Below are 12,603 nucleotides of genomic sequence, written 5' to 3'. Positions count from 1 at the left end.
AGGAGAGAGCCCGAGTGCCTCATCTGGGCGGAAGGCAGCCTTCCCAGGCTCCTCGGCATGCTGGGACTTGCTGGAAACCAGAGCCCCGGCTGGCAGAAAGAGGGTGGACAGTGGAACCAGAATTCAAAGGGGCAGCCGGAGGAGGGGCGGGGGGCCCACGGGGGAAGAGGGGGAGGTTTCAGTGAATCATATAAATTAGAGACAGAAAGGATGTCAGGCCACCTTCACTTCCTTCCTCCCCTAATGGGAATTATCTCATTAGCCCCGAGCCTCCCAGAGGCCGACTCTAAACGATTCCTGTAATGGGGAGTTCAGTACCCCCCCTCCCCGCCCCGGCCTCCCTACGGGATCTGCCTCCTAGGAGGCCAAAGAAGGGCCTTAAAGCCATAGTAGCAAATACCATGCCACTCAATGGACACAATACTGGCTTCTCCAGGCGCTTCACGGTACGTTAGGGCGACCCTCGCACCCCGTGTTTCCACTGGCAGGAATTTACTGTGAGGAACAACAGTCATGGACATGGGGATAGGCTCATTGAACGACACCCCACTCCCAAGAATGAGAGTCATGTTCTAATCCCTGGAAGGTGTACATGTCACCTTATGTAGGGACTTGGCAGGTGGGATTAAGGTAAGGGTCCTAAAACGGGGAGGGGATCCTGGATTATCCAGATGGGCCCTGAATGCCATCACAGAGGTCCTTATCAGAGGGAGGCGGACGGAGGCCTGAGCGCAGAGAAGAACGGACGTGAACACAGAGGTAGAGAGTGGTGCGATGTGGCCACAAGCCAAGGAATGTGGCAGCGTCCAGAGGCCTGGAACGACTCTCCCCTGGAGCCTCCAGAAGGAACCGGCCCTGCCCACAACTTGGTTTTAGTCCCATGAGACCCATTTCAGACTTCTGGCTGCCAGGATTGTAAGAGAGTACATTTGTGGTGGTGATGTTTTTTGGTTTGTTTTTTGTTATTTTTTTCTAGACAGAGAGTGAGCAAGGAGTGCTGGGTGGCTCAGTGGTTGAATGCCTTTGGCTCAGGTCATGATCTTGGGGTCCTGGGATCGAGTCCCGCATCGGGCTTCCCATAGGGATCCTGCTTCTCCCTCTGCCTGTGTCTCTCTCTCTCTCTTTCTCTGTGTCTCTCATGAATAAATAAATTTTAAAATCTTAAAAAAGAGAGAGAATGTATGTGTGTGCCAGCGGGACAGTGCAAGGATGGTGTGGAGGGAGGGGTAAAGGGAGAGGGAGAGAGAGAGAATTTTAAACAGGGTCTACACCCAGCACATGAGCCCAACAAGGAGCCTGAATGACCCTGAGATCATGACCTGAGCCAAAATCAAGAGTCGGATGCTTAACTGACTGAGGCCCCCCAGGCGCCTTACATTCGTGTTGTTTTAAACCACCAAGCTGGTGGTGACTTGTTACAGCAGCCCCCGGAAACTAGGATGGATATGAATCAAGTTCTTGCTACCAGGATGGTCTTCAGAGCCTTTTGCAGCAAAAGAGAAAAAAATGTGGGAAACATTAAAGAACTAACTGTTTAAAAATAACTATGCCATGGGTCCTACAATGAAATACGATACAACCATAAAAGCACCAAAATATTATTTTTTTAAAATAAAGAATGGATACATAATTGAGTATGGATCCCGAATATTTTCTCTGCCTTTCATAAACTTTTCCAACGGTAAGCACCTCATAACTACCTCTGTCATCACATAAGTCACGATTTGACAGACTTGAGTCTGAGCATCCAGGGGCGGTACTTTTCTGGACTGTGAACACGGTCTCCCGGCAGAAGGGCTCTGCTCCACGTACACCTCAGCCTGGCACCAGGGCCCTAGGCCCATGGGCTAACAGGCCTGCAGACCCCACTCCCAAACTTATGAAGCAGTCCTGTCTCCTTACAGGCAGTCTGGTCCCCTAGACCCCTCACTTCGAGCCTGTTCCCGTAACCCGCCACAGAGCACGTTCACGTCTGCCTCACACTCTTACGCTGAGGCTGCCATAACAAATGACCACAACCTGGTGGCAAAAAAGCAAGACACTTCTCATAGTTCAGGAGGACAGAAGTCCAAAATCAGGGTGTGGGCAGGGGTTGTGCCTTCCAGAGGCTGAGAGGGGGAACCTGTTCCAGGCGTGTCTCCCGGCTGCTGTTGGCCTCTAGCCACCCTTGGCCTGTGGACACTTTCCTTCGATTTCTGTTCCCCTCTGGAGATCCCCATCCTCTCTGTGTCTCTGTTCCCCCTCTCTCCTCTCAGGACTTGTCATCGGGTGCTTCACTCATCACATCTGCAGAGACCCTATTTGCAAACACGGTCACATCTGAGGTTCTGGGGGACGACGCTCTTTGATGCACTGCCGATGGCCTGCAGCTCTCTCCTCTCTCTCCTCCAGCCTTCTTTACTCAGAGTCACAGCAGCTCCACAAGGCCTTCTTGGATTCTTCCCCGTTCCAGCCGTCAATCCCTTCTGGAAGGACCCGGAGGCAGATGGAGTCTCCTGAAATGACTAGGGCAGGTGGCCTCAGGAGAAACGACATTCTCCGCGAGTGTCCCGGCAGAGAATACCCATCCGGAAAGACTCAGAGGAGATCCTGGTCCAGACAGGAGATAGAATTCGATGGCCAGGGAGAGGCTGGCTTTACGAGAGCAAGGACTATACACAATCCACTTAGCACAGCGCTGGCCAAGGAGAAAGCACTCACCAGATGTGTACCACCCCACCAGAGAGGTCCCCTCAAATCTCAAGGTGCCTCCTTTCAACGGATATGTGGGACATTTTGGAACAAAACAAAGAATTAGACAGTTTGTATATTCAACGACTGTTGAGCGCCTCCTGGTAAACCGCGCCACGAGATACAATCTGACGTTCCTCTGGGCATCTCCATTTGTGGCAAGACAGTGACAAACCACATGGCTGGAGACACCTAAATCAGCACCCCAATGATTGTGTGGACTGAGAAAGAGACTCGGCATCACCAGTGTCCATATGGTAGGTGGCAGGTTCCTCAGGAAAGCCCAATAGATAAGGCGCTTGCTTCTTCTCGGCCCATTGAGGAAGGCAGAGGAGGCGCAGAAGGCAGTGGAGCATTCTCCCCCGCAGCAACCAAGGTCAGGCTGTCTGTTCCTGCTGCAGCCCAGACAAAGCACACCTACCAGGCGGTGATTTATCAGCCGTGGGAGGCCCAAGAAGATCTTAAGCCACAGGTGGGTGCCTGTAAAGCCACCCTCCCAGGGGGAGCGCAGACCTCAGGACCCGCTTTGCTGCTAATCACCATAAGCACCACGGTGCCGCGCCCTCGATCTGGGTGGCCCTTTGCCACTCCCGAAGCCTTGCCACGTTGCTCGGTGAGCTCAGCTGGCCTCACACAGACCCTGTCAAGTAAGCAGGACCTAAGTGTTGTTCTTATTCCCACTTTGCAGATGGGGAAACCGCTTGAGCATTCGATGACTTTCCCGGGGGCCACCCAGGGAGTATGTGTCCCAGGCAATAGCTCAGTGCTCCTTCCATCTCCATCGCCCGTAGGGCAGCCCCTCTGCTGCCCACAGGTATTTTAGGGCTTTACAGGGGAAACAAATATCGGGGAATGGCTCTTCCCTCTGGCTGCTGGGCTTTGTTTTGGGGGACACTAGAGAGCATGGCTTCCTAATATTCCCATCTCTTCCTGTTCAATCTTCCTCCTCCTGCTTGAGAGCTGGCAGTGGAAGGGCAGGGGCTGGCAGGGACCGGCACGGCTTGTGTCTAGCCTGAGCCTCTCCCAAGAGCAGTGAGGCATGCCTTTTGGGATCCGGAAGGAGGAGCTTTTGTGTATTTGTGTACATGTGTATTTTTTCAGGCCTAGAGAATGAGAAAGGAAAAGCAGAGCTGACCTGAATGCCTACCTCAGCTCTTGAGCTTCGGCTTTGCCAACCTGCCCCACCGAGGTCCTCAAAGCCGGCCCTCTGTTCCACCTAGCTGTCTCAAGCAGCCTCACAAAGTGGTTTTGGGTGACTTCAGAGCAGAACAGAGCAAGGACACTACCCTGTTCTGGGGCCTCAGGTCAATAGGGCAGGACCTAATGACCCTCAGGTCAGGCCTCCAGGGGAGGAGGCAGGGTTCCTTTGCTGGGGCCTCTGGAATGATTAGCCCACACCACCCCAGAGGCCTTCACTGCAGAGCTGATTGAGGCCCAGGAACCAGAAACGTGCAGGTGACACCTGCAGGGCAGGGCAGGCCGGGCCAGCCCCATCCACAGCCCACACCTCCTGGAAGGGCCAGGTTCAGGCTGGCTCCTTGGACCTCACCTTCTAGCTAAGGCTTCTCCTTACCAAACCATTTCCCGGTTCCCTTCCTTGTCTTGGGTGGAGTTTGTGTCATCCTCAAAGCACCTTGGGAGACACGGTACACTCAGGAGCTCCGTGGGCTCCTCTGCCTTTCGGTTCAGGCTGGAGAGGAGCCCCGAGGAGGTGAGTGGATGGTGTGCAGGCTGTGGAAAGCCCAGCTGCCTCCAGCAATCCAGGCCGGCGTCTGGTTCCCATGACACTCTTACTGGCAGCGTTAATAACTAACCACGTCCCAGACAGGTGCTGGCGGCCTGGCCTTAGGAGTTCTTGTTCAGGGCTGACAGTGAGTCACTTCCCTTTTATAGTTTTGCTAGCAGACTGAGTCACCCGGAGGCCGAGCCTTCCGCACAAGTTCTCACACCTGGGCCAAGTAACATTCGTGCCCATACCTCCGACCGCCTCATCTCCAGCCAGCGGGGCCTTGTGAAGCTGACCCTCGTGGCCTAGGCCAAACAGTGTCCCCGTGACCCTGCCTCTGCCCCGGCCCCTCCCCGCCCACTCCCTCAACAGGGACAGCGATCCCAGGCCCAAGGAGTGCCTGACAGGTGGTCCCCTAGGCCTGGTGCTGGGTTAGGCCCTGTTGCCTTTGACCTTTACCCTAAAGACCGCTCTCATACCTTCCTACCCCTTCCTCCACTTGCAAACAAAGAAGACCGGACGTGGAAAGTCCTAGACAATGAGACAAAACTGTGAAGCCACGTTAGCTCCATCGCTCCGGGGAAGGACAGAGGCTGTGGGGTGGTAAACTGAGTCCCATGACCGTCCACCTGCTCTCTACGCGCTGTGTCAAGACGGGACACGGGCCTGGCCTGGCAGGACCGGCTTCCTCTGTGCTCTGGAGACACATATTAGATCAACCTCACCTGGGGGAACAAACCTTCAGGGAGCCCTCCCTTTCCCCACTCTCTTGTATGGTATTTTCCTACAAAAAAAAATGTTTTTAATTCAAAATAGAGAAGGAGGGAAAAACATATGGAAAAATTAAAAAGAAAAAAAAACAGGAGGCAAAAAAAAAAAAAAAAAGCAACCAAAAACTTCACTGAAATAGTTGGGAGATTTACTTTTTTTTTTTTTTAAATCCTCAGAAAGTCCCTCTTGCTACCTGGTTTCTAAAACAGACGATACACACAGATGCCATTAGGTTGGACAGCGCCAGGCGTCTCACCGCCGGGGGCTCCCGGCAGGTGTGAGAGTGACAGGTTGGGAAGATGACACTATTTCTATCCTCAGAAGATGGGAGCGGAGGGGGAGAAAGGCCCGGTGTGGCGGGAAACCTGACACCCCGCCAGCCCGCGCTGGCCTTTTGGGTGAACTCTGCTTGTCTCGCTGGGGATGGGGCGACGGGGCGCCCCTTGGGGGACAGGCGGGCGGGTGCGTGCCCCCCACCTCTCAGGTCGCAGAATGCAACTCGTCCACGTGGCTCAGGGGGCACGGCTGCGGCCCCCCGAGCTCCACGGAGCCCCCCGGACTTTCCAGACCGCACTTTGCGATGGGCTTTGGCGCAGCCTTGCAGGACACAGGGGGCTTTCTGGGCTCCACACGTCTCGCACACCGTGTCCCGGGACGCAGCCGGCCACGCTGCGGTCACAGCGCCTGCCGAGGGGACAGATGCCAGAGGGGAGAAAGGCTCCACCCCCAGCCCCCTCCCCCCGCCCCCAGGGCTGGCCTGGGAGCCCGGGTGAGTCATCAGGCCCCGGCAGTGACCACGATGTCCCAGGGTGACGTGGGAGGCCCGGGGACGGAGCCCGCTGCACAGACGCTAGCCTCGGTGACTCACATTTGGGCCCCGAGGGGAAGTTCCATCTGGGAGTCCTTTGGATGGCTCTTGTCCCCCGGGTGAGGTCATCCCCGCTGCTGCTCACCACCAGGACTTGCTTCTTGCTCCCAGAGCCCTGGCTCCTTGCTGTCACTTATGGTTACGGCTGACATCCCCGGGTCGGCCACCCTCTGCCTGCCGGTCGCACAGAACGGGACGGACGGAGCTGGGGACAGACGGAGCTGGGGACAGAGCGCATCCTCCCCGGGGGGGAGGGGGGTGTCAGGCTTTCTCATCTATAGGGGAAAAAAAAGTTCTTCCTCCCGATGATCTCACACAGGAGCCTCTGGGGCCTAAAGGCAGTGGCTGTGACAGCCCCGTGAAAGGAAGGACCCCGAGTCAATGCCGCACTGGTACCGCTTACGAGGACGCTGCGGGGACCCAGCCGCCAGGCCACCACCCTACTGCGTGTCCCCAGGCCATCGGTCTGCAAGTAGACACGGCCACGGGTAGGAAAGTGTCCCCAGCAGAGTCGACTGGAAATGCGCTTGGGTTTGGGACAAAGATGCAGGTAAAGACGTCACCCGGCTCGTTGCCTTTTCCTTCCTCCAAGCGCGTACGACAGGGCATGTGCACATTTCTAAGGCTCTATTGGGTAGAAGGAGGTCCGGGCTTCGATCCTTGGCTAGTTCTTCTGCCCCAGGCACCGGTGACAGAGGAGTCCCCCGAGACGGGGGCGAGGTGTGAAGTTTTCAGCGCACTTAAAATCACAGGGCGTTCACTACCAAGCACCAAGACCGGGTCCTCAGGGACGCGTGCTAAGAAAGACACGCTGTTTCAGGGTGAGCGCTGGAGCACCCTGAGCCCGTCCCACCTGGAGGGTCACTGTGACCGCAGGACGGGAAGGACAAACGGCGAATGAGGACTTTCCCCTGCAACTGTGGAGTTCCCTATAGTCAAAGGGAGGAGGAAGATGATGGGAAGACTGCAGGGCAGCAGGAGGAGCCCCCCCCAGAGGGCTGAGGGGAGACCACGAGGGAGGGCCTTGAGCTAGGAGCCTCCTGGGGGTCCCTGAGGGCAGCCCGCTCCCCGCCACGGCCCTGCCTACAACTGGAACAGCAAAACCAGGGCATCTGGTCTCCCTCCCCCATCGTTCTCTCCGCTCATTCGCTCCCGCTTGCTCCTTCTTCACTCCTCTTCCTTGCTGCTGACCCTACAGAGGGCCCGTCTGATGCCTGGTGGCTCCGCAGGCAGGAGGGGGGGACTGGGGGCAGACCCTCGTGGGAAGCCACGGCCCCGGTGCAAGACGCTATCCCAAATTAGGCGATCAGAGCCCCTGAGAAATGTCCTGGAAGCTTCTCAGCTCGTCCCCCCCCGTAAATGCCATTCTGTTGTCACATACACGGGGTTGAGCGGGACAGAACAGGCACTTCCATGGACCCCAGCTGCTCTGCTCCTCTCGGTTTCTATACCAGCTGCCCGTAAGTGTGACCACAGCACACTCGTCTCAAGACCCTGCTGTGGCTCCCAGGTACCCTCGGTGGGAAAGCTCTCCCCGGGCCGAGCCTCACCCCGGCCCCGCCGGTGCTCCTGCCCTCAGCCTAATGTCACTGTCCCCTCCGCAGGGAACGTGCTCAAGGGCTGCCCCTTCAAGCCTGCGCTCAGACGTCACCTCCTCAGTGAGGCGCCTGCCCCCTTCAACACTGCAAGCTGCCCTCCCCTCCCCGCCCTGCGCTCGGCCTGCCTTTCCTGCCCACATTCCCGCGGTTTTGCACAATGCTATCACATGCTTACGTACTAGATAATTAACCTATTTACCATGTTGCCATTTATCACCTACCCTCCCTGCACCAGCAGGCCGGTTCCACGGTGGCAGGATGGGCTTCTCTGCCTGGAACCGTCCTGGCGCATAGTGGGGACCCAATAACAGGCCGTTCCCAAGGGCACAGGGGGGCCGTGTATCTTAGGGAATGAACAGCCATTTAGGCTGAGGTTACCTGGGGATGGAGGGGGGAGGGAGGGCTGAGGTGGAGGGTGCTGTGCTCACAAAGGCAGTGCCCACAACTGGCTTGGAAATTCCCCTGGAGCCACACGGTCACACCCTGGCCCTAACTCACAGCTCTCCAGTCACCCAAGCACCCCCAGCAGCTACAGAACACCTGACTCCTCCCCAGACCCACCCTCCCGCCCTTGGTCCACACCATCATCTGGACAGAAAACATGCAGGGAGAGAGGGCCGATGTGGAAGAAACACCCAACTAACAGAAGACGAGCCCCACTCCACCCCCCACCACTGTCAAGGCAGCAGTGCGGGGAGGCGAAGGTGAGCTGATGTTCTAGCTGAAGGAGCAACCAGTGCCCTGGGCCCCTGTGGTCCTGGGGTTTTGAGGAGGGAAGCACACAGATGGAGACGTGGTGGGGAGTCGGGGGCGAGCACGGAGGCAGGGTGTGGACAATATTCCAAGTCTGGGGGTGGGATCAAAGCAGGGAAGTCTGGCTGTAAGGATCCAAATTTGGGTGGGAATAATTAGATTAAGGGTCCAGTGAGATCCAGTTGCTGGGATAACCAACAGGGAACCATGACAGGGCTGCTTTCCGGCTTTGTTTTTTTTTTTTGTTTTTGTTTTTGTTTTTGTTTTGTTTTGTTTTTTAGATCAGAAAGTGGCACGATGAAACCTGGGTGTGAGAAAGACGTTTAGAGAAGACACAGGTAAGATAACTTCGGGAAAGAAAGACTGGAAATCCAAAGGTTGGAGACCCTGATGAGGACCCCCAGCTTGTGTCAAGATCAACAGGGTGGCTGCGAGAAGCGGGGGTGGAGGGGGGAAGGATCAGATCCAAAAATCACAATTGCCAGGGTTTAGTGTTCTAAGGGACGGAGGCATTAACACCTCTACTTGATCCATGTGGAGTAAGACACACAAGGAAGGGAAGACACAGGGCATCTGTCATGGTCTAGCCTTGTATTGGTATTAGTCGTATTATCTCATTTAACTCATGACCTCCCATGAGGACAAGGTATCAGCACCAGCATCTTCTAGGCGAGGAAACGGAGGCTTAATAAATCACCCAAGATCCTATCCAGGGATGGTGAGGTTAAAAACAAAAAAACAACCATTGACATTTAACTGTGGGCTTAATCCACTCCGTATCTTCTCATCTCATGCCACAACACGGTGGGGATGGCTCCTTCATTGTCCCCATTTCACAGAAGGAAAAACTGAGGGCTAGGGAAGTGCAGGTCTGCAGCCTAGGGAAGGAGGCCGTGAGAGAAGGCGACCCAGGGCGAGGAAGCATTCCTCTGCTTTCTCATCTGTAGCTTGGGCATGTGTGACATGCTCACCTGCTGGCGTGGCGAGAGGTGAGAGTGAGTTCACCCAGGTAGAAGCTGTGGGAACACAGTCTGCCTGGAATTAATTGCAATGACTGTTAGCATTTATTAACCTGTGTCTCTGGACCTTCTCTGACAGCTGACAGCAAGGCTCCTGCCTGCCAATCACCCCTCTGGGCTGGCACGCGGGTGCAGGTGCACTAGGGATGCCTGGGAAAAGGAGGTTTGCCGCCGAAAGGAAGAAAAAGCCCCAGAGCGAGCCGAGGAGCAGGGGTGTGGCTCCGCTCTGCTTACCGCCCCGCCACCCGCTCACCTTTCTTTTTTTCTTGTCCTTCTTTCTTGGTTCGGGGAGCACATCCCCAGGCCAGCCTCAAGCCTCCGATTTCACCTAGAAAAAGAAGGGAGAGTGACATCAGGAAACAGGAGAGTAAAACTTCTCCTCAAATCCAGAGGGAGATGTCTCTGAGTGCCAGACAGCCCCCCAAGGACAATCATAATTGTTGATTCTTTAACATAGAATAAAACTACCTTCATTCTGAATGAAGCAAAAATCCGTCACAGACATAGCAAACTAGAAGCGTATTGTCAAAAAAATACAGGTTATCATCCTAATGGACTAGACCTAACAATAAAATGAAGTGAGTATCACATTGGATCGTGATTTTTTTTTTTTTTTTGCAAGTTAAAACTTAAATTTATGGTGGATTTTGGCTACAAAAAATAATAATCTATTGCCACGGTGCTGAGCTGTTCTTTTTTTTTTGGGGGGGGTGCCCTTTACTCAAAGACTCCTATGACTCTATTTCTGCATTTTTTTATGTTCTGACCTTGTGGCATGTCTGAATTCCTGACATGGGATAGCACATGAGGAACATCTAGCTCTGGGCCCGGCCCCCACCGTTATTAGCTACAGTTTCATTTATTTCTTTTTTTTTTTTTTTTTACTCCAGTTTCATCAGGCTTTGACAAGTCAAAAGTCACCATTAATAACAAACATTTATTTCTTTATGAGTTCCCAGAGAGCGAGGCTATTACGTGCCATCCGTCCAATTCCCGAGCAAATGTGCGCGGTTACCAACATAGTCGCTGCTGCTGCTGCTGCTGCTAAAATAGATATTTAATCTTTAAATCCGACCTCTGTCCAGCCTGATTCAGACACCAGGAAGAGTAGTATTTCAAAAGGTGTTTAAGATAATAGCCCCATTCGAAGCTTCCCCATCATTAAGCTCATGGCAAACGAAAACAGAGAGAAGAAAGAAAAAAAGGGGAAAGATAATACCATCAGATTTGAAACAGAAAACTTGTAACCTTCACTCACAAGGGAGAGGATTGTTTGGGTGGCGTTTTGTTCTTTCGCTGGATGCGCACATACATCATCTCGGCGCTTGGATTGCTCCCGGGGTTTCTAGAGTTTACGGAGGACAGGGTCCAGGCTGGTACTCCGTGGCCAAGCCCATCAACCGATGCCTACCACCAGATCAGCATCCTCTGAGCCCCAGCACCCCGTCCCCTCATCCTGAGGACACACATCTGTTGGGCCAGCTTTATTTTACCACGTCCACAAACTGATCCCAAGACCAACCTCGAATGCAACGTAGGGCTCTTGACTACAGGGCCAGGAACTCAACAATTTTAGCTCCCATGAACCATGCAACACTTGAGACCTAACTAGATGCCTCGCTCATGCTGGAAAACTCATCAAAAAGAAGCAAGCCAAAGCACAACATACCCTCCAACAAGTCGGGCAGCAGGATGGATTCCCGCTCCTGTTATTGCTCTATGTAAAGCCGCTCCCCATGCCCCACCCACGTTCAGTTTGTTAGGTGGAGCGCATCCGGTAACCCCGTGCAAGCTGAGGCCTACGTGAGTGGAAGTGATTCCAGCCCGACCCTTCCAGGAGGAGATAGGAAATTTAATACAAGTAAACCTAAACCCACCCCGCTCTCAAGACATTCCAATCCAACCAATGCAGTAACAGACCTTGGGGAGTATGAGACTTAAACCCTATGGTTTAAGGGGACGAGATCTGAAACGGAGCAAGGACTCTCACAGTCTAGGTGCCCAGACCAAGCTACCTACTGAAATCACTGTCCCCCTACCCCTGGGCAGCTAGAAAACCGTACTAAAGCCTGGGTCCCACTCCTAGCAATTCTGATTTGCATAAACTCAGGTCTGGGTTAAAACAATTTTTTTTTTCAATTCCCCCCACTCCCCATCCCCGGTAAGTCTAATATGCATCAAAATTTAAGGATCATCTGGAGATTCTCTTAATATTCAAATTCAGTGTCAGCCTGAGATTCTGTATTTCTAATAAGCTCCTGGGTCAGCCCAATGCTGGTGGTCCACAGAACACACTCTGAGTAGCCAGGTCTTAGCAGGGATGCCCTCAAATACCCGCCTTAGGTCCCCATCCCCAGAAACCTCAGGCCAACTGACCCCGCCCCACACACCTCCCCTCCCCACTGCCTCTCCAGTAGGGGACCTGCCCAGCTGACTCTGGATGCCAGATGGTCAGAGACATCACTCACATCCCAAGAGACAGCTGCCTCCCTCAATCCACTTCTGGGCAATCCAGCCCCCAGCCTGAAACATACTCTAAGAAACGGTATGTTTCTGCTCTGTTCCTTAACACGAGCGGGGCTTCTTCCCCTTTGCTTTTTGTGTCCACATGCCCATCCAGGGCAGGCAAGCTGCAGGCCTCCGAGACGGTCCGGGGACCACGGATGCAGCCTCTCCCTGCCCACGGAACGCTCACTCAACATCTGCCATGCAGGGCCCTGTCGCGGCCGCACACCCACCTCCCCACTGCCCTTCCATCCTCGGTGTGGACCACAGCAGGCCGAGGAGTGGATGGCACTCCCTCGGAAGCAGGCCAATGGCAACATGCCATGCCTGGCACCAAACCTCTGAGGGAGGCCAGATCTTGCAACGGGCTACCCACAGCCTGCTCCCAAAGGTTCCTCCCTTCCATCTGTACCTCCCACACCAGCTAGGTCCTTCCAGATGTCTCCACGGACGCCTTGAGCCAAACACCACCTAGTGGCTCCTGGCCCAACCACCTCCAGCCAAGATGGAAGGGGCTGGTGCTCCCGGATACCTTCAACTGGGGATCATAAGGCCCAGCAGGTGAGGCCACAAGAAGACATCAGGCTGGAACACGTCCAGTCCCACACCAACCCACCCACTGCCTCTCCAGCA

The 12,603-nt window shown here is 54.5% G+C and overlaps 1 protein-coding gene across 1 annotated transcript in view; it reads right to left on the bottom strand.

Annotated features, from left to right (window-relative positions):
* Positions 1 to 12,603, bottom strand: part of LOC112672734 (translation initiation factor IF-2-like) — a 176,358-nt gene that overhangs the window by 32,057 nt on the left and 131,698 nt on the right. The window contains exon 3 of the mRNA XM_049113761.1: positions 9,719 to 9,793. Coding sequence (XP_048969718.1) covers positions 9,719 to 9,793 — 75 coding nt within the window. The remainder of the gene's footprint in view (positions 1 to 9,718; positions 9,794 to 12,603) is intronic.

Source organism: Canis lupus, chromosome 9 (assembly GCF_003254725.2).
Source record: "Canis lupus dingo isolate Sandy chromosome 9, ASM325472v2, whole genome shotgun sequence".
In the NCBI taxonomy this organism is placed as follows: Eukaryota; Metazoa; Chordata; class Mammalia; order Carnivora; family Canidae; genus Canis; species Canis lupus.
The sequence above is the reverse complement of the archived record's forward strand: the minus strand, read 5'-3'. Positions and strand labels throughout refer to the sequence as shown.